The sequence below is a fragment of the Syzygium oleosum genome, unplaced genomic scaffold, assembly GCF_021117445.2.
Source record: "Syzygium oleosum isolate NSW1041296 unplaced genomic scaffold, Sole_v2.1 Sole_v2.09, whole genome shotgun sequence".
NCBI classification, from domain to species: Eukaryota; Viridiplantae; Streptophyta; class Magnoliopsida; order Myrtales; family Myrtaceae; genus Syzygium; species Syzygium oleosum.
In genome coordinates, this window is record NW_026607493.1 from 10272927 (window position 1) to 10293348 (window position 20422).

A 20422-nucleotide genomic window follows, 5' to 3' on the forward strand; every position below is an offset into this window, starting at 1 on the left:
TTTAATTTGTTCAATATGATCTTAGAACTTTAGCTCAATATGCAATGTGGTTCGTGAACTTTCAATTTGTTCAATGTGGTCCATGTTTAACTTAGTTCTTGAATTATATGAAAATGTTTATTGCCATCTTTTCATTAATTCAAGTTCAGGGACAACAATAAATATTTTCATACAGTTCATGGACTAAATTGAATATATGCCAAAAATCTATGGACCACATCAAATAGGTTAAAAGTTCAGGGACCACATTACACATCGAATCACAGTTCAGGGGTTATATTGTATTTTAAGCCAAAGTTGAGATATCATTTGAGTTACTATCCCATAATTATATAATCACAATTATTTAAGGAATTCGTTACCTTTTTTTATATGGCCACCTTGAGAGATGATACCATTGCGTTACGAAAGTATCTTACGAGAACAATTGAGCATCATCCTTACTCGAAGTCTAATAACAACATTCAAAAGAGCAGATCGGAGGCTTTAAGGGTAGGGAAGATGAAATTGGTATACGAACCAAAAGTCCGAAGAGAATATTGGTTCCTTTCCTCAGAGTACGGTGGGGTTGGATGAAAAAGACGAAGGAGACATATTGTTGACGTCGTGCCACCTGCGTCATCTGTGCCATCAAGTGCCCCAATCTCCTAGCCTTTCATGCATATTCCAGCGGTGTCCGACTTTATTTATATGTGCAAGTAGAAATGGCAGGTCATGCTTACCATATTCACCAGCTTCCATCGGCACACTCTTTTTTTTTATCCCAGTAAAGTTTCCATCCCACAATACCATATCCGAAGAAAGAAAGATACGAGTCTCGTCTGATCAATTTAAAACTGTCTTTTTTGTTGTTGGTTTGGTTTGTTGGGTTGCAAGATCTGATCTGAGCCCAGAAAAATGGGGAGAGGGAAAGTAGAACTGAAGAGAATAGAGAAGGCATCAAGCAGGCAAGTGACATTCTCCAAACGGCGAAACGGGCTTCTCAAGAAGGCTTTCGAGCTCTCCGTCCTCTGCGATGCCGAAATCGCCCTTGTCATCTTCTCTTCTTCTGGGAAATGTTGTCAATTCGCCAGCCATGAGTAATCACACTAATATAATCGATCTATTTAGTTATCAGCTACCTTTTCTATTTTCCATTCGCACATGCTTTTGTTCCTTCCATATGCGCGTGTACGCATTTATATAAGAATCGTTTTGCTACTTTAACGGGGTGAATTCGCAGCACGGATAAGACTATTGTCAAGTACCGAGACGAATTAGGGCTCCCGCAATCTTCACACAGCCGGGGATGCCGAAGCATCGAGGTGATTGAGATCTAATCCTTTAATCTGTCTTAATATGTAACTTGATTTGTTGCCATGAAATCTAAATCTTTAATCTCTCTCTCCTTTAGACTCTCTATAATCAAATTCAGGAAAGTAGAAATCTTGTTATTTGTTCTACTTCACCCTATAAAATATATGATGATCTCTCAAAGAAAAAGAGTTGAAATAGATGTTTCGTCATCATCTTATTATAATTTGCAGAGTACGTGTATGGTTGACGCTTTGCTGCTAAGCGATTAAAATACATCTTAGCCTACAGTTCTTAATTAATCGAGCTAGTTGAGATTAACTATCACTTGATATTCAGCCAATGGAGCGCACTCTTCCTCTCGCAAAAGGTTGAGTGTTCGAATCCCGGGTGCCGCAGGTGACTTAACCGGTGCACGTGTGTGGTGGCTAGCACGTGTCGCCCTGTGGTTTACCTCCCTGCTGTCGGCCGTGCGGGGTTCCCTGGGTCATAAAAAAAAAAAAAAAACTATCACTTAATATTCAGCCAAAGGAAGAAGGAGATCGATTCACTAGGCACAGCACGATGAACCCTAAAAATTCTATGTAGCGATATTTTGTTATTGTATTCTGGGGACATACTTATAAGTCTGTTGATGCAATATATACAGTTTTGGAGGGCTGAAATTCACGAGTTGACAAGAGGGATTGAAACCATGGAAACACAGCTCAAGTAGGTGGAAGCGAGTTCTTTTTTGACGGAAACGAATAAACTTAAAAGTTTCTAAAGGATCGCGATTGACTAAATAAGACGCGCACTGCTCATGTATGCAGGCACTTGTCCGGAGAAGATCTTTCAATGTTGAGCATGAAAGAGCTGAGACAACTCGAGCGACAGCTGAAGACCGGTGTCGAACGCATCCGCTCCAAGCAGGTGAATGTTACTGATTAATTAATTCTTGACTTTGATGCGGACTAAAATCTCAGGAATGCATATATAATAGCACGATGATCGTTGATCACAATTTATTCATCTATACAAATATTTTCTCGAGGTGTCATTTTTCTTTCCCTCTCAAGGTTTAGTCGAAAAGACCATCCCAGTGCAAGTATTTGTTGGCCTTAACAATATGGATCTTTGTAAGACTCTGGAACAGATGACGTAGACATGCATTAGTAGGGAAAAGTGCTGAATAAGTCCTAAACCTTTTGGGGTGGTGCCATTTTAGTCCTAAACCTATTTTTTGTACCAATTGAGTCCTAAACCTTTTGATATAGTGCCAATTCAGTCCTTTTGGCCGGATTTTGCTGACGTGGACGTCGGCCGGCCGGCGACCGGTTACCGGCACTGATGTGGACAAAATTTAATAATATTTTAATATTTTTTTTTGAATTTTTTTTCTTCTCCTTCTTCCTTCAGCCGGTCGCCGGAGCGGCGACCGGCCGGAGGCCAGAGGCCGGCGAGGTCGACCTCGCCGGCCTCGGGCAAGCCTCGCCATGGTTGGGCGAGGCTCGACCTCGCTGGCGGCTGGGCGAGGCTGGACCTCGCCAGATCCTGGCGAGGTCGAGCCTCGCCCAGCCATGGCGAGGCTCGCTTTGCCGTCGCCGGCGAGGGCGAGCCTCGCATTGGCCGGGCGAGGCTCGCCCGCCCTCGCCATGGCCGGGCGAGGGTCGGCCTCGCCCGAGATCCGGCGAGGTCGGGCCTCGCCCGGCCGCCGGCGAGGCTCGCCCCGGCCCTTGCCGGACCTCGTGACCTCCGGGCGAGGGTCGGGCGAGCCTCGCCCCGGCCCGCGAGGCTCGACCTCGCCGGCGACGGCGAAGGTGAGCCTCGCCATGGCTGGGCGAGGTCGGGCCTCACCCAGCCGCCGGCGAGGCTCGACCTCGCCAGTGGCCGGCGAGGTCGACCTCGCCGGCCTCTGGCCTCCGGCCGGTCGCCGCTCCGGCGACCGGCTGAAGGAAGAGGGAGAAGAAAAAAAAAAGAAAAAAAATTCAAAAAAATATTAAAATATTATTAAATTTTGTCCACACAGCGCCGGTAACCGGTTGCCCGCCGGCCGACGTCCACGTCAGCAAAATCCTGCAAAAAAGGACTGAATTGGCACTATATCAAAAGGTTTAGGACTCAATTGGCAAAAAAAAAAAGATTTAGGACTAAATTGGCACCACCCCAAAAGGTTTAGGACTTATTCAGCACTTTTCCCTGTATTAGCACAGTATATGTTCACTAACTTCATTACTGTCCTATTCTGACTGAGCATATGGTTGCAATGGACAGAGACGCATCATTTCGGAGCATGTAAACCTGCTGAAAAGGAACGTAAGTTTCCTCTATTAAACCAAACTCTCATGGTGTTTTTTTGCTTGATTATCCGGACTCCATATTGAGTAAGATTTCACTTTGAGGGTCGATGCAACATCTTGAATACGCTTTACTAAAGTCTTCTATTTGACTCATACTCAGTAGATAGTAGATGTCTCGTGTATTATAGGCCTCCTAGCTTATGTAGATCTAAATGCACATGAAACCACCTCCTGAAACATTATCCAAAGCCTGTATCTTGTGCCGCGTTTTAGCATTTTGTTATATGAATAATGTGAAATAGAAAGCCTCATACTCCGAAAGGCAAACATTTACTAATTATTAGCAATTCAAGAACGTACATATCGAGACGAATCTGCATTGTACAGCACGTTGATGCTCAACCTTTTGGTCTTTGAAAAGGATTTAAGATGAATTGATTGCGGCATAGGGCATACGTTTTTAGAGGCCTATCATATCATTAAACGTTTTATCAAAAGTTCATAAGAACACACATTCCACAATCTATATTGTTGCTAAAAGTAGTGGATGCTGCTATATAAAAGTCGAGGACATGCAATTAGAACTTTGTGCATACGCAACATGACGGTCGCTTAATTTCTTCAGCTCAAAGTCCTGCAAGAGGAAAACGCTCGTCTCCTGAAAACAGTAAGATCTTTCCAAACTTGTACTCGTATATACATAACTTGGAAGATGCATAGCTTGGCAATTCACAACACTGCACTAATCATGATTGGCATATATATTTTCCATCATTCCAAGGTCAAGTACCACGAGATGCGCGACGTCGGTGTTAGGCCTGGAGTTTTTGTAGATCACTTTTGTTACTCAGACCAAAGGTACGTCATTTTCATACATCGCGGATATTGGTTTTCCCAAACGTGGGTGTTTTGATAATCCAATGTCCCTCGACAACTCATTGAATGGTTCATATAAGCAGTTCTCGAGTGATCTGCAAAATTCTAGGTCTAAAACTAACAGAAGCTAAAGATGCTCGCTTCAGAGTGATAGTTGTCTAGGCCTATGCCTGCTTTTGAACCGTGAAAGAGTGATCCATTGAATATTTGTCAAACTGCAGGGTTCCTCAGGATGGATCTTCCTACATAGTAAATGGCGGACACTGAAGTACTGGTGTGGTGGGTGGGTGTTAAAACAGGCGGTGGTTTTTCCTGATTACATAGGGTTGAGAACGTGTATCAAAGCTAGGACTGCTTTTCGTTCATATGCTGTGTATGTGCGTGAGAAATGTAATATGGACTCAACAGAAGTCCAGACATATAAGCAAACTTCTACCAATAATAGGTATTGTTATTTATCCTGATTTCGTCGACGGCCTGAATTTGTCCAGCTGACCAGCATGGGTTCAACTACCAATTCTCTATCGAACGAGGAAGATGCCGAGCCTCGTCTCTATATCTGGTTCACTTGTAAGATTTGCTGGGTACACAGCTGAAAAGCCAGCAATTTGTTAGGAGCCGATAGGCGATGGGACGAAAGATGGAGCGTGCAAAGTCACTTCTTTTCTTCCAGAAAAAAGGGAAGGAGAAGGATCTTCTTCGAATACATGTATATGTCCATAAAATTAAGGATATCATGAATAGCTTGGGGATTAATTGTGAGATATGGACTTCGTCTCCTACGTAATGGATGATCGTAATATCTGAACTTTCTCTCAGTGATTTCGCAGAGGCAAATAAATTCATTCTATCGCTTGGTACCAAAAACATTTTTCCCGTGCCGGTTCAATAAGTGTTTGGTAAGTGTCAAACAATTGTTGATAGGAAAATGACCAATAAATCTTTGGAAGTAACTTGTTCATAACTTTACTTCATTTTTCGGAAATACCAATTTGTTTGTTGATTTGCACCTTAACTATTTTTATACCAACTTGCCAGCTTTTATCTGTATAACTTACAATGAAATCACCTGCCTAATTTAGAGTGATTTAACCGATTTTTGTTAAATTAAATTACCAACTAATTTTGGATTACCAACTTGCATAGTTACTTTCCAATGTTAATTATTCTTTTAATTTCTAATTTTTCTAATTGATTTTTATTTACCTAGATTATCAACTTCTTACATACTAACCTTTTTAGAGATTACCAGCCTAAATTAGTGTATCTCACCAATCTTCACTCCATTAAATTACCATCTATTATGGGGTTACCAACTTTGATTTGAATTACTTTGATTTTTTTTTTTTTCAATTTTTCCACTTTCTTACCCTTTACAAAATAACATTTTGCAAAATTCTTGATGTGTTTGGACATAATGGAGCTTTTGGTTTACTTAGTGCATCAAGGTTCTTCAAATCATTTCGAACAATTTATTTATAAGCTTTGATTGTTGACTGGTAATGTATTCTTTCACTTTTTATGCATGCGAAAGAGTGTAAAATCAAAGAACAACCCGAGACATGTAAAATTTAGAGGGACACACACGAAAAATATAAACATGGCGATCTCATTTTCATTTCTTATTTATGTACTTAGGCGACATAGGTCGGGGTACATTGGGGAAAAGAAAAAGGGTCCTGCCGCCCCTGATTACACCAAAAGCTCCGTCAGTCATATCCTCCCAACCTGTAAGCACCTATGTACAACGTCACCTATCCATCATCCATAGTATGTCCAAAAATCATTGCCTGGTCTCCAAAAATGCTACTCTACCATCCTCCGGGAAATCAGGATCCACAAGCTCAGTAATATGACTAGAGAAATCGACAGGGGCACCGTAGCTAATCGAGGAGGAGGCAAGCACGATCGGCATAACTACTAATCTGAAAGAGGATAGTCGACATCCAGTGAGCATAAACTCAGCAAGTAAAAATGTCTACCAATCTATACTATGTAAACCTATCACTGCACATGTGAGGAAATTCCAAACATACAATATATGAAATCACTCTTAAAATCAACTTGTCTAAATACCTTCTTCAAAACCAAAGTAGTAAGTTGGTATAAAAACAAAGACATCTTGGGGTCTGTAAACCAGTAACGCAAGTGAATCGTAGCAATAGTAATAATCACGTTTGATTCAATACTTAGCTGGCACCATCTTTCGGGGAACCCCATTACACCCCAGGCACCTCGCACCCACACAGCATCGCGAGGACATCTAGGGAACCGTGTTACACCCCCAGGCATCCGAGGGAACCCAGTTACCCCCTCAGGCATCTCGCACCCTTCCCGGATCGCGAGGTCATCTGGGGACCCCAGTTACCCCCCAGGCATTTGGAGAAACCCAGTTACCCCTCTAGGCATCCCCACTCCTGGGGCATCGTCGTCATGGGGACCGACGGAACTGTCATACTCATGATGCAGCAATTCAATATTTCAGTCTAAAATATCATTCACTTTGCTAATGCAAAGAAAACAACTCAAGTTCAGAACTGACCAACCTTCATCCACTTATAAATAATAGAAATGGTATAAAACTGGTTAGTCAGCAATACAAATCTTAAAAGACAAGTTACAAAAAGGAATTGCATCCAGAATCCCAAAATTGCCCCATAAAGGCAGTTTGTACGCCTTCGGAAGTCGCTATCATTACCTAAGAAAATCAGCTTAAAAAATTATGAAATTTTAACACAACGTAGGCGAGACCCAGAGGAACATTTCTTGTGAGAATTCGAAACCCAGTTTAGCTTATACAATTCCCAACAATTCGGACAAATCAGGTCAAAACAGTAGTTTAATTCCAGAACTCAAACGGAAAGAAAGGTAGACGTATCACAGGTTCAATGAGCTCTAAAAATCATGGAAAGTTTATATGTTATATTTTAAGGGGTAATCTACAACTTTGATGAAGAACACTTGTCCAAATTCCTTGCCGAAAATTCTTTAGAAAATCATAATCGTGTAAAGGTCAGTACCGGTCTTTTAAAAAAACTGACTTAAAATCGTGTGTTTATCAAATATAATATAGTCATATGAAGTCCGAAAAATCCAGAATTAAATTATGTTATAGAACAAAGAATAAGGTGTAACTTTCGTGAAGAAAGCCCCAAGAAATTCGTACCACACAATATCGTATAAAATTGGCAAAAACCTTGGGTCAATCCGTGACCGAATCTGACTTCTACAACGTCTACGGATTCGGCCCTGCTTTGGTGTCATTCAACCTCGAGCACGCACGCATTTCAGCAATCAGCACCTCAACAACACATTCAAGAACTAAATAAACCATGAACTCAAAAATTCTAGCTATACATGTCTTCCGCAATCGCCGATTAACACGAACGTGCACGAAAGACAACGGAAACCGCGGAAATCCGAGAAAATCAACCTCGCTGAAACTCCCAAAAGTGGTTTGCGACGCTTGGCGGAGTTGAAAAAGGGTCCGGTTATTGGCTGGCCTCCTGCGATCCGAGACTAACCGAGTATTATATTGAGCAGCGGCACGAACGAAACGATGCGAGACACGGAACGGCGCAAGGGCTGGCTGCACAAGGCGTCGCCGGCGGGATGGAACGGCGTGAGATCGCGGTATCGCAGGAAAAAGGAAGAGAGTGATAACGGAGGGAGGCCACGGAAACCGGAAAAAGGAGGAAGAAGAATGTAATTGCTGGTTTTATCTTCTTATTCCCCTCAGCCGCATGGATTATAATTTTGAAGCAATTTGGTGCGCCAAATGGAGGTGTATGGCGCAGCCAGGTGGCGCGGGTGTCGCTAGGTGGCGCGGGTGTCGCTAGGTGGCGCGGTGGGGATGAGCTAGAAAGAGAGGGAATGGCCATGGAAGAGAATTGGTATCGGGTCACAAAACGTTGGCACTTTCCGCGTTCTAGTTTCGTATGTGATTGAACATCGAGCTCGTTCAATATACTCATAACTTAGTGCGGAAATTCAAACCCGATCGACTAAAGCATTTATCGACCTAGGTTGTCAAGTTTGTCCACGCACGATACAACTTCATTATTCGTCGATTGAATAGCTAAGTATTCAAGGGCACATGGGTCTACTGAGTAATGACCCGGATGTCACACCCGCATAGTCATCTTTCATAAGTTAGTGGTTCAGGATTAAAATTGGTGAAGCCTGCTTGCAAAATATTTTTTTAAAATAAAAAGAAGAGGTGTTAAAAGAGCGTTATATTTATTTAATGTAATCAAGTCCCCATATCTATGATCTCTCTAGTTTGTTGAAATAAAATGTTCTCCTACATTTTACTTTGGTTTCAAATCGACCCATAATGGATAAGTGGCGAGTTCAAAATGAATTAAATTGCGTGTTCAATTGATTAAATTAAAACCCCAAAGTCGCAATTGATAAGAGTTTGAGAGAGTTCGCGTTAAGTGTAAAGAGTTTGGAAGAGTTCGCATTAAGTGTACGCTTAGTAATCCATTACCTTTCCTTTGGTGGCTCACATATGGGAAGGTCGCAACACACTCCTTCACTGAACGCATGTAAATTGTTTGTGAATATTCCCCTTAAGACCTAGTTATAGATTAGTTCCGGTCATTGTTCAATCTGAACATGTATTCATGTGTTAGATGTGAGTAGTCGTTTCGTTAGCTATTAAGGGAAATGATCTTTGATGTATTTCACAATTGTCGAGCATATTGCCGAATCGATGTTTCCTTCGCGCTGTGTTTGTGTGATCTCCAGTGATCGCGGATGGTGATCGTCGGTGAGGAAACGGCTTGAAGTCGTTGGCCTGAATGTTAATCTATAGAGGCATTTGAATTGGTTTGTACTTCTACGCAATATCTGTGCATTTCTAGGTGAAAGTGAATGTTGAGTTGCTGGTGATTGATGGTGGTGGCCGAATGTGGTGGCCGACGGTGGTGTTCCGGTGATGGATGGCGGTGACGGTGGAGCATAGGTTGTTCATGGCTTAACGCTTGAAGAAGTTGATCGTAGATGGAGGTTGGGGTATTATGGTGTTTGATGTCAAAAACATGAATGTGCACAGTTAAGGGGTTGAAGAAGAGATGAGTGGAGAGAAAAAAGGGATAATGATATAAACAGTTGCTCAACTTTAACTCAATATATAATGTGATCCTTGAACTTTTAATTTGTTCAATATGGTCCATGAACTTTTGATATATGTTCAATGTAGTCTCTGAATTATATGAAAATATCTAATATAGTCCATGAACTTGAATTTATGGAAGAACTGCATCGAATATTAACATGTGTCAAAAGTTCAAATACGGCATTAAACAAATTAAAAGTTCAAGGATCACATTGCACATTGGGTTAAACTTTAGGGATCACATTCAACAAATTAAAAATTAAAGGATCACATTACACATTGAGCTAAAATTAAGGGATTGGTTATGTCATTTTCCCGAGAAAAAAAGAAAATATAAATAATGAATAATAAAATAAAAAATAGTAAAAAAATAAAAACCGAAATGCACCGTCTACATTAGTGCGTACGAGAAAGTAAAAATAAAATAATCAACATCTGGAACTCAACTCACACTCGATCGAGTATTTAACTTTCCCGCTCGACTCTAGAAAATCGAAACATTTGAACTCGATTTCATTTGATCATAATCATCTTGTATATGAACTCGAGTTCAATAAATTCTAGTACCTTGTGACCTCAAGGATATCTGTCTACTCTGGCAACTACCAAATATAATTAAAGAAAAAATCGAATGATGATTAGACTCGCTAGTTTGTCCAGGGGAGGGTTGATGAGCTCCAGGTTAAACTCGAAATCAAATGAATCGATCTCAAATAATCATGGAGTCAAGCTCAACCTAAACGCATAGTAAGCTTACTCAGTTTCAGGTCCAATTCCACCCCAGTGATGAAGAGGGAAGTAGCATATAGGGGTGAGCATAGTTCGGGTGGGCGGTTCCCATCCTAGAACCGTGAACCGCCCACTAAGAACCAGTTCCGAAAAATTGGAACCGAGAACCGTCCGTTGTTTCCATGGATTCACCCGGAGATCGGATCGCCGGTCCAGTCCGGTTCCCAGGTGGGTCCATGGAACCAATTCCACTAGCTAAGGACGGAGACGGAAAGACGGAGATGGAGACGGAAATAGAGAGTCAGAGACGGTGAGGTGAGTATTGACCGAGAAGAGTGAGAGTGAACGTGAGGCGAAGCGAAAAAAGGTGTTTCTCTGCTCAATGTGAGGCTGTGAGCGTCGAGCAAGTTAGGTTTAGTTTAGGGATTTAGAATTTTTCTTTTTTAAAAAAAATAAAAATTAAACAAATATATCATATTATATATTATATTTATTATTATATTACCGGTCCGGTTGGGGTGGGCGGGTGAACAGTTCCATACCTGGAATCGAGAACCGAACAGGTACTCACCGATTCCCAAAAATTGGAACTGGGAACCAGACCAGTTCCCTTAAGAATCACCGGTTTCGGTCCGGTTCTGAGCGGTCCGGGCGGTTCTCGATTATTTTGCACACCCCTAGTAGCATATAAACACAATGAGAGATTCCAATTTTCTTTTGGATCTACCACTGTGGGCCTAACAAGAGCCCACAACAGTAGGCCCAGTAGATCCAAAAGCCCAAACCATTTCCTTCTCTTTTTGGATCTACCACTGTGGGCCCAACAAGAGCCCACAACGGTAGGCCCGATAGATCCAAAAGCCCAAATCCATTTCCTTCTCTCCTTCTCTCTCTCTCTCTCGCCGTCTCGCTCTGCGTCAGAAGCCGAGTCTCGCTTCTCTCTCTAGAACACAGTCCAACGCGCTGTTCGATCGGAATGGCCACCATAGCTCGCGTTTCCAGGAGAGCCCTAGCCGCCGCGGTTTCCAACCACGGCCACCGCGCCCTCCGCCGCGGCTTCGCCGCCGAGGCTTCGAAGACGGTCGCGCCGTCGCCGGCGCCGGATCGCGTGAAATGGGACTACAGAGGCCAGAGGAAGATCATCCCGCTGGGGCAGTGGCTCCCCAAGGTCGCCGTCGACGCCTACGTGGCCCCGAACGTGGTCCTCGCGGGCCAGGTCACGGTCTACGACGGGGCGTCCGTCTGGAGCGGGTCGGTCCTCCGGGGCGACCTCAACAAGATCACCGTCGGATTCTGCGCCAATGTCCAGGAGAGGTGTGTCGTTCACGCCGCTTGGTCTTCTCCCACAGGTTAGAGTATTGCTTTTTGGGGATTTGTGGAGATTGTGATTGTGACTGTGATTTTGGGTGTTAGGGTTCTGGAATCGGTGTGATCTCTCTGTTGTTTTTCAGCATTTTAATTTTCTTTACTTGCTCCACCTGCTTGATTTCACCTGGAAGAATGTGTGCAAAGAAATGTTCTTTAAGGAGTGCTTTAGGAAGTCATTAGCTATTGAAGAGGGAAATTGCTTGTGGAGAATACTAAGGGACCTTGAAGTTTGTTAGTATCCGCAGCTGAATTTTTCCTACTAATAGAGGATTGATGATATTACTGGGGAGGCAGCTGTCACAAGTGGATTAGCTTGTGATTTAGAGCTCACAAGGTGCGAATGTCTCCTATGTAGTTTCTTTGATAAGATGGACCTGTAACTTCTTAAATTATGCTGAAGTTAGTTTGATCAATAGCAAGATATTAACGTGGGACTAATTTGCCAGTTGATCCTGTAGGGAATTGTAATTGACGTGCTCGTGTTTGGGGGTCAATGGTTCACTAATCTTTATTGTTAATTTCCGCACTGTCTGAATTCGTTGGACTTCAACGATCTTCTTTGTTACTCAAAGCATTTGATCAGCACTGTGCAGTGTTGTTACTTGTGTCGTTTGGATGTTGAAAAGAAATGTTGCATGAAACCGTGTCATAGTTTCTTCTTTCTTCTATTTATCCCTTTGATTTTTATTTTGCTGAATTGTCCTTTTATAAATCACAACGATACTGAGACAACTATTGTGTAATGTGAACTTTGAGGTTCAAATGATGATGTGGGTATTAATATAACACTTTGGTGATCATTGGGATTTTTTCCCCACGGAACATGGTTCACTTCATTCGATATTTTATGTGGTGAATATTTTGAGAGAGGGAGAGAAACGTGGTCCATTACGTTCTTGCATTCCAATCGATTTTTCGCTTTCTGGGAAAAGAAAAAGAAGCTAAAAGAAATGGAAGCTGAGGGCTGCTGTAATTTAATTGGGGCAGAGCAGAGTGAAATCAGTGGCTCTGAAATACCTGTGGGTTTTCTACAGGGTGCCTCCAACTCCAGGCCGTCCACATAAAAAAATCGATGGCATCATAGTACAGGTTTTGTGCTCAATGAATGATGTTGCTGGAAATTGAAGCCTTTTCAGGATCCTCCGAAAGCTTCACCTTCTCCTCTCATTGTTCTTCTCTTCACAAACCCGCCTCCAAACGCCATTACATTTCTGATTCCTGTTTTAATTTTTTTTCCTGCTTCTGTGTGTGTGTCTTTCCATTCACTAACAGTTCATATATCTTTTTTAAGAAAGATATATTATAAAGTCAAAATTCTCGAATAAATTAAGCAGTCTTGTGGTTTTCAAACACTTCGGTGTTAGTTCTTCCCCAACAGAAGAGTCTCCATAGTGAAGAGTTATGTTTTTTTCTATTTGTTCGAGTTGTTAATCTAATCAAATTTCTTGTTTGCCTTGCAGTAGATTCTAAGGTGTGTGAACTGATAAGTTCCGAACATATTTATACTGAGCAGTATCTTTATGAGTCTTGATTCTTGATTGACATGCCATCCTTTTTCCATTCCCATTTCTATCCTTCCTCAAGTACTGTTGTATGCATGCTTTACACCTTCTTATTAGTCAAGCTTTTAAGTTAGAGCTTGTTGCTGAGATGAGCTCAGTTTCTAATGTTTCTGTTCATAGAACGAATAATAGATGAAAGGTAAGTAAGATATGATGTTTCAGCGAAGGATGAGAATCTCTTCGATAAGGTTTTTGTCATGGTACGTCAACAAAATGTAGTTTTGGCTCTACTGTGCATCTACTAGCAGTTGTCTACTATATTAAGATTTAGTGACAATTCTGAAGGGACTGCAAAATTCTCCTCGTTTGTGTTTTGCGCTGTCAATTTATGTGACCAGCAACTTCTCTCATTTCTGCCAGGTTTGCCAGCAGAGACAACTATTGAGAGGTTCGTGACCGTTGGTGCATACAGCCTCTTGCGGTCATGCACAATTGAGCCTGAGTGCATTATTGGTCAACACTCCATTCTAATGGAAGGCTCCTTGGTAGAGACCCACTCGATACTTGAAGCTGGGTCGGTGGTTCCCCCAGGAAGGAGAATTCCAACTGGTGAACTTTGGGCTGGAAATCCTGCAAGGTTTGTCAGGACTCTCACTCATGAAGAGACGTTAGAAATCCCTAAACTTGCCGTTGCGATAAACGATCTGAGTAACAGCTACTTCTCGGAGTTTCTCCCTTATTCGACTGTGTATTTGGAGGTTGAGAAGTTCAAGAAATCCTTGGGGATTTCCATGTAAAATCTACTGTTAACTTTGACTCGAGTTTTATGTTGGGCATCCCATACAAGGAAATAAGCTGCTCCGAGACATGTAAAGCTTGCCTTTCGAGCTCCATGCCAATTTCATTCGCTTGTAACTGCTTCAGAAGATTGTTTGCAAACTCGGTCACTTGATGAGAGACTGCATGTGTTTTCGCGACTTAAAGTTTGTATGGGTTCATCATTTTGCTTCCCAGTATGTAGACCAAGATTTTCGCCTTTTTCCAGTTGAAATGTAGTAGTATTGGATGGTTCTTTCTTCTGCACCTTGCAAAGCAGACTTCGACCTCACAAGCCTCTCTGTTAAAAATTATCATCCGTAACTTCTCCCGAAGGTCACAACTCAGGACTGACTTTTTCAAGATTATGGAAGGTTGGTTGGTGAAGATTCCTAATACTAAAGCCAACTCTATTATTGCACTTGATTCCGGCAACCCAATCAAGTCTCAGCTAACCCCATTAATTAGATTGGATGTTTTGGCATTTGGTGGAGGGCCTTCTCGAAGGATACACAAGTACTTGGTCTGTACGTGCTCCTTGGTGGTTGTACCCAATTGAGCTGTCTTTTTTTTTGGTAAGTGAAAGCCATTTGGATTCCACTACGAATACACGATGTCTACTACTTCCCACAAACTCGTGGTGACTCGAGCCTTGACTTGTGAGTGGCCATGGCAGAGAGAGAGAGAGAGAGAGAGAGCAATCATATTGATTGGGAGGAAGGGAACTAAAGAAGAAGATCCATAGAGAGAGAGAGAGAGAGAGAGAGAGAGAGAGAGAGAGAGCAATCATATTGATTGGGAGGAAGGGAACTAAAGAAGAAGATCCATCGAGGGAAAGATGTCTAGAGCTTTGCTGATCTTTTGGGGGCAGGGGGCAAAACCCGAGGCCAGGTGTTAGCTTTTTCTCACGCCAATTTGGGAGCAAATCTCCATCATCCTATTTCACTTTTCGTCGGACAGAGTCCTCTGAGCTGACTCCCTTTTTTTCTCTGCTGAAGAGGACGAAAGCGACTGCCAAGAGCGTAAATTGACAATTATCCCCCTCTTCTTGTGGAAAGTCTTCAGACAACTGAAAGTTCACGAACCGTAAACACTCGTACCGGCAGATTTTGTTTGATGGGGGTTACTTGCTTGCAAATTTTCAATTCCTTTTTCTTGACGTGATCGATTTCGTTCGCTTTCCAACAACTCTCCTTGGCAGGCTCTTGAAATGCGATCCAACCTTTAGTGATTAACGGGCGTGTATGCGTTGCATTAATTATAGCAAGGTCCTCATCAGAAAAAAGAGGCCCCAAAGCTAGATCACGACCAACATTTCAAAAGTAGCGGTTGATTTGGATCACCCTTTTAAGCAGTAGATTGATCTCGATGAACTCCGAATAAGACTTGAGCTCCCGAAGCGATTGTCCACACGTCGGTGTAGATGGAATGTCCATGCGGGTAGCGTTGCACGATTCGATTACCGCTTACATCTACGGTGAACTGATTGTTTCTTTTTCCCGGCGCGCACGAAATGTGTTGGGAAAAAGATTGAAATGTTAGAGTGGTTAGGAAGGATTAATTCGTCGAATAATTTGTGGGTGCGAGAATGATAGTGAAGATTTGGTGAAGGAACCGTTTTGTGTGAGCTTGTTGCCCCACGTTATCGACCACTGACGAGTTCCACAAGACCTAATTATGGAAATTATTTTAATCCTCCTTTTCTTTGCTCAGGTCTTCCCAATGAATCAAAGCAACGATTTTGACGTCCCAACCATTCACAGTTCGTAAAGGCCGGAGGAGTCTCCCTCTTTGCTTATATAAATTGTCTTCGCTTTCTGCTGTAGACATATTATTTCTATGCAACTCAGGTTCATCACACAACCATGGCCGTCGGAGATTGTCAAAGAGACTAGTGGCGAACCGTGGTGTCCGGTGCATCGATCGATCCCAACGGTGCTGGTAAGTCGAGTTTGTGACGATGTTGGAATGGCTCAATCATATCAAATCTCCCAAGTCTTGAAATGGGTCCTTTAATCTGATTGAGCCGTGCCAATATCTTCACTTGTTTTGCTTCTTTTCTGAAATCATCCCTCTGTCTCGCTTGTCATGCGTACCATGGTCAAGCACGCTCGTTTTCTTTTCGTCTTTCATTTCCTTAAGGTTAAGGATGATTTCTAGTGCTTCCTCTGGTTCTCGTTATTGAGTTTGTTTCCACTGCGGTTGTCATAATGCAGAACCGTCGTGTAAATCACAATAGAACAATTTGATCAATCATGAAGCTATCTGGTTTTATGAAACCGTGGCCATGTAGTCCTAGATGTTGCAGATTGTGAGATTGGCAACATTGATTTTAGGTGGGTCGGCAATCAACGATTCATCGAAGGGGAATACTGCTAAATCCCTTAGCACCATGCTTAATCTACGCACGTCATATGTATGTCGTGCATGGGTAAAAACATTATCGGAGGAAGGTAGATTTCAGCTCACAGAGCTCCGAGATAGTACAAATAAATTCGGGGAAGCAACTATATGAGTGATTCTTTCTATCTTCCTTCACATAGCAGATTCTGACACTATAAGAGTTAGCAGTGTGAAGCCATCTTTTCTCTCTGCCCAGAAAAGCCAAAACCACAAGCGATAGGACCAAGGGAGGTCAATTATGAAGACAAAAATCATGTGATCATGAAGATTGTATACTTCGAAGTTTCTATAGGAAAACGAGTATAATGAACACATACGGATTGTGGTGAAAAGGCTAACCTGAATGCACCGGACCGACTAAACATAACAGGAATCATTGTGTTAACACAATATAGAGGTATAACAACATTTAGAGTTAGTTGTTTCCTCTCATTTTAACTAATGTGTCACTGCTTAGGATGACAAACCAATAATGTCGTACTTATCTTTCTTTGGTATTAGTTAAATCATATCCAAGTTATAAAGCATTTGAGTTATGAAGCTAACTGGGTAAACAAACAAGACTCCAAATGGAGTCCTTTCGACTTTGCCCAAGTTTGATGAGTATCGTCCTCGTTGGAGAAAAGGAGCGATGACCACACCAAAGCAGGAGGGCAATGTAGTTAATACCTTCAATTAGAAGAGTTCACCGAAACAGACAGTGTACATACGAGAAAGAATACCACGATAATCTCTACATGAGAATGAATATGCAGTAATTATGCATCAGGAAATTGGGGAGTGGGCTTATAGCTTACTAGTCCCAGTGAAAGGGAATTACTTGAGAGGCTTCATTTCTTTGTCGTCCTTCAGATCCTAAGTGGAACATTCCCTGGGAATTGGTATTTCTTCCGCTGCCATTGGAAACGCGAACAGAGTCCAAGGGCTCTAAGCTGTGATTATCACGGTAGGAGTTTTGGTGCGCCATATTGCTGAAATTAGTACCTGATGTCTGCATCTGTGGTGATGACAGAAGAGAGAGAGCACAGTCCGATTCGCTGACTAGCCGGTCATAGAACAAATTGCGGCCAAGCCCACCACTATCAGACGAAACAATCGTCCTAGGGAGTGGCTGACATACAGAAGGTTCGGCAGACACTTGGCTGCTCAACACGGGATTATTCCCTTGCAAGAACTTAATTTGTTTGCCTCCCCCATATATGCTAGAGGGCGACCCGAAAAGGTGTTGGTGGTGGCCATATAGAGCAGCTTCTGCTGCGGGATTGACAACTCCGGTCCATGTTGGGTTGCCAACAGCAGTAGTGGGATATACCTGTGAGTTAGAGAGTGGCACTGATTGGGTACCTGAAAAAGATTGAATGAAGAGTCAAAGAAACATAATAACCAACAGAAACATTCATGCTAGTCTGAGGAGTCATTTATAGACTTCTCCTGGACTTGGAATTTGTCTGCTCATGGTAAGCTATCATACACACTTGGAATTTGTAAAAGAGAAGCCGGACCATAAAGCTAAAATTGCCAAGAATTGAAGATCTAACATCAAGTTATTTCTGTTGGAATGTATGAGGGCTCAACCAGCCATAATATAACAGATGACAGAACACATCAGGAATTATCAACTAGTCACTGGTTCTAAGAACTAAGCTCATTCCTACGCTAGTTGAGCTCCCTCAGAACCACTGTTCTTAACATAAAACAAAGCATTCCCAAGTTCTTCTGATGGAAAATCTCCCGTGGGAAGGACTAACAGGAGGAAACATACAGGTGAACAGTAAAGTAGAAAGAGATGGTCATTCCATTCCAGAAAATAAATCCCCTTGCAGATGCAATTTCTGCATGTATGGATCTTATGCCAGCTCTAATCAGAACAGAATATTCATGAAATTGCCCTAGAGCCTGCCATGTACTGGTATTACACATGGTACATTGGAGCTAAGAAAAATTACTGCAAGAGGATCCTCACCCTGAAAATTGGATAAAATGTCTGCTGACCGACTTAGGGGTTCCGGCTGAGGTTTTCTTCGCCTTCTGTTATGTCCATCGAGGCGCTTCCTGCAACTCCTTTTGCCCTCATCAAATTCCTCCAGTGAATGGAACCTACAAGACCAGATATTATTTAAAACATAATATTAGCCATTGTTAACTTGGCAGTTCCTGTTGTTAGGAGCAGTTCCAATTTACACAATCCACTTCAGACTGCAAGTATTATTAACAATGACGCAGCAGAACAATGAATTTGAAGAATACGTTGAAAGATTGGTATCGATTTGAAACAATCAAAAGATATGGTCAGTACCTGCTGCATTGCTGACAAAACCTTTGCTTTTTACCATTAATCGTCACCTCAGGAGTCTTGGAGTGAACTTCACAGACCTTGTGGCGCCTATGGTACTCTCTACAGTTACTAAGGTCCGCATTGCAACCATCAACAAGGCAATGTACTGCCTGACCCCCATTGCTTGCTGATCGAGCCCTCTTCGATGACCCTGATGGAGATGACGCCATCTTTGAGACAGCAGAGTCCTTCCACATATTTACCGGTTCGTGCACGGTGTTACTCATTTGACCCAGCTTCAAATCAACCGAAAATTCTCCTTTTGCACTAGGAATCCCATAGCTATTTGGCATATCAGCCCCATGGTCGCTTGGCAGGGTTTCTTGGGCAAATTCAGTCAAATCCCAAGGAGCTTTCAGATTCCAATCCATTAATAAGCCTTTCACTACTTCAAATCAATGAGATTGTTGGCAAAGCGACTCAGAGTTCTTTCGTCCCCAGGACGGTCAAGCTACTCCTTTTAACTTCACAAGATAGACTTTTTTTTTCCTCAACTGCATCAAACAGGGAGCAAAAACTGAACAAAACAGTATCGTCTAGCCAAATCAAGCACTTGAGATTTTTGTCTTTCTAAATTGCTGAAGAACATAAACCGGAAAAAATTTCCAGTCGGCTGCTCGGGCAAAGAGAAATCTTTCATAAGTTAGAAATTAGAAATTACAGAAAGAGTTGCAAAATGGCCAGCTCAAGACGGAGTAATCATTACCTCCAGTAGCTCTTTTGTGATATCTAAAGTCATGGAAAGGGTAAAAGAAAAGGGACATCACAAGAACCGTTGGCAATAACTACAAGTCTACGAGTACAGTACAATAAGATCAGAGGAGAACGTACTCCGAAGAGATCAACAAACACATTTAAAAACAAAAAAACAAAAAGAAACAAACCCTCCACCGGAAGAAGAAAGAAGATAAAATTAGTAAAACAACCGTGACTAAAAAGTCTAGAAACCACAAGAGCGAGGGGTGAAAAAAGTGGACTAGTTACACGCACAAGAAGTCCAGTCCAGGATTAGAAAAGAAAGAGACAGAGAGCCCTTCTCTCTAACCATCCATTCCTGGCATAGATTCCACAAAGACCAGCAAAAATAAAAGAATCAACTGAAAAGAAAGTAAACCCAACAAAAAGATAAAAAAAAAGAGAGAGAATAGGAAGATAGGGAGCTTTTAAAGAAGAGTCACCACCTGTTGCTGCTAGCAGAAAGCCATCAAAGCCCTCCACTTGAAGGGTTGTTCGTGTGGTGCAGAAAGAGAAAGGGGATAATGTGAGCGAGTTGTCTGAGTGATGTGGAGAAAAATCATTGAAGGAGAAGTTGAACAAGCCAAAAAGGGGCAGGCTTGATTTGGCTCTCCTAGTCCATTTCAGTTCTTTTTTATTATTATTATCTTGCATTCCATATGTAGGGTTTGGTGTTTTGAAATGTGGCTTCGCCTGGTGACTGATGAGAAAAGGAGGAGAAGGGGACAAGCCCCACCCTTCGTACCCCCTCTCAAAACTCTTAAAGAGGCCAACAGAGAAAAAGGCGAAGGGCAGAAAGAGAAAAGGCCAAAAAAAAAAAGAAAAAAAAAAGGAGTGCAGAGGATGATGGATGGGTTGTGACTTGTGACACAGCATGTGGCTGTGGCATTGTGTTTCACATTTTATGGCATGTCTTCCTTTTGGTGTTCCTCACTTCAACTCCCCCAATTCTCAACGCTCCGAG

General features: G+C 42.3%; 3 protein-coding genes across 5 annotated transcripts; 2 read left to right on the top strand and 1 right to left on the bottom strand.

Moving 5' to 3' along the window:
- The first annotated feature begins 662 nt into the window (after window positions 1–662).
- Window positions 663–5266, top strand: LOC115690964 (truncated transcription factor CAULIFLOWER A-like). The gene is made up of 9 exons (XM_030617491.2): window positions 663–766; window positions 861–1079; window positions 1223–1304; window positions 1943–2004; window positions 2106–2205; window positions 3547–3588; window positions 4198–4239; window positions 4354–4430; window positions 4670–5266. Exons 2-9 carry the CDS (start codon window positions 898–900, stop codon window positions 4713–4715), a joined length of 633 nt encoding a protein of 210 aa, XP_030473351.1. The 5' UTR covers window positions 663–766; window positions 861–897; the 3' UTR covers window positions 4716–5266.
- Window positions 5267–11206: 5940 nt separating this feature from the next.
- LOC115690957 (gamma carbonic anhydrase-like 2, mitochondrial) lies at window positions 11207–14182 on the top strand. Its single transcript, XM_030617471.2, has 2 exons — window positions 11207–11648; window positions 13590–14182. The coding sequence occupies exons 1-2, from the start codon at window positions 11276–11278 to the stop codon at window positions 13964–13966; spliced, it is 750 nt and encodes a 249-aa protein (XP_030473331.1). The 5' UTR covers window positions 11207–11275; the 3' UTR covers window positions 13967–14182.
- A 2854-nt stretch (window positions 14183–17036) lies between these two features.
- On the bottom strand, window positions 17037–20187 carry LOC115690908 (squamosa promoter-binding-like protein 13A). 3 transcript variants are annotated; one of them, XM_056314592.1, is made up of 5 exons: window positions 19905–20187; window positions 19714–19777; window positions 18685–19187; window positions 18352–18485; window positions 17037–17732 (listed from the first exon to the last, which is right to left on the bottom strand). In XM_056314592.1, the coding sequence occupies exons 3-5, from the start codon at window positions 19092–19094 to the stop codon at window positions 17185–17187; spliced, it is 1092 nt and encodes a 363-aa protein (XP_056170567.1). In that variant the 5' UTR covers window positions 19095–19187; window positions 19714–19777; window positions 19905–20187; the 3' UTR covers window positions 17037–17184. The 3 variants fall into 3 exon arrangements, with proteins under 3 accessions (XP_056170567.1, XP_030473308.2, XP_030473292.2); XM_030617448.2 differs by lacking the exon at window positions 19714–19777; XM_030617432.2 differs by lacking the exon at window positions 19714–19777 and having other exon boundaries at window positions 18685–19217.
- Between the last annotated feature and the right edge of the window lie 235 nt (window positions 20188–20422).

Excerpts from the sequence above, each read along its gene's own strand:
- LOC115690964 (XM_030617491.2), top strand. The coding sequence starts at position 898 with ATGGGGAGAGGGAAAGTAGAACTGAAGAGAATAGAGAAGGCATCAAGC. Across the intron at positions 2,005-2,105 it reads ACCATGGAAACACAGCTCAA|GCACTTGTCCGGAGAAGATC; the intron begins GTAGGTGGAAGC and ends TCATGTATGCAG. Across the intron at positions 4,431-4,669 it reads TTTTGTTACTCAGACCAAAG|GGTTCCTCAGGATGGATCTT; the intron begins GTACGTCATTTT and ends GTCAAACTGCAG.
- LOC115690908 (XM_030617448.2), bottom strand. The coding sequence starts at position 19,094 with ATGGATTGGAATCTGAAAGCTCCTTGGGATTTGACTGAATTTGCCCAA. Across the intron at positions 18,486-18,684 it reads TTTTGTCAGCAATGCAGCAG|GTTCCATTCACTGGAGGAAT; the intron begins GTACTGACCATA and ends CTGGTCTTGTAG. Across the intron at positions 17,733-18,351 it reads CATTTTATCCAATTTTCAGG|GTACCCAATCAGTGCCACTC; the intron begins GTGAGGATCCTC and ends AATCTTTTTCAG.
- LOC115690957 (XM_030617471.2), top strand. The coding sequence starts at position 11,276 with ATGGCCACCATAGCTCGCGTTTCCAGGAGAGCCCTAGCCGCCGCGGTT. Across the intron at positions 11,649-13,589 it reads CGCTTGGTCTTCTCCCACAG|GTTTGCCAGCAGAGACAACT; the intron begins GTTAGAGTATTG and ends CATTTCTGCCAG.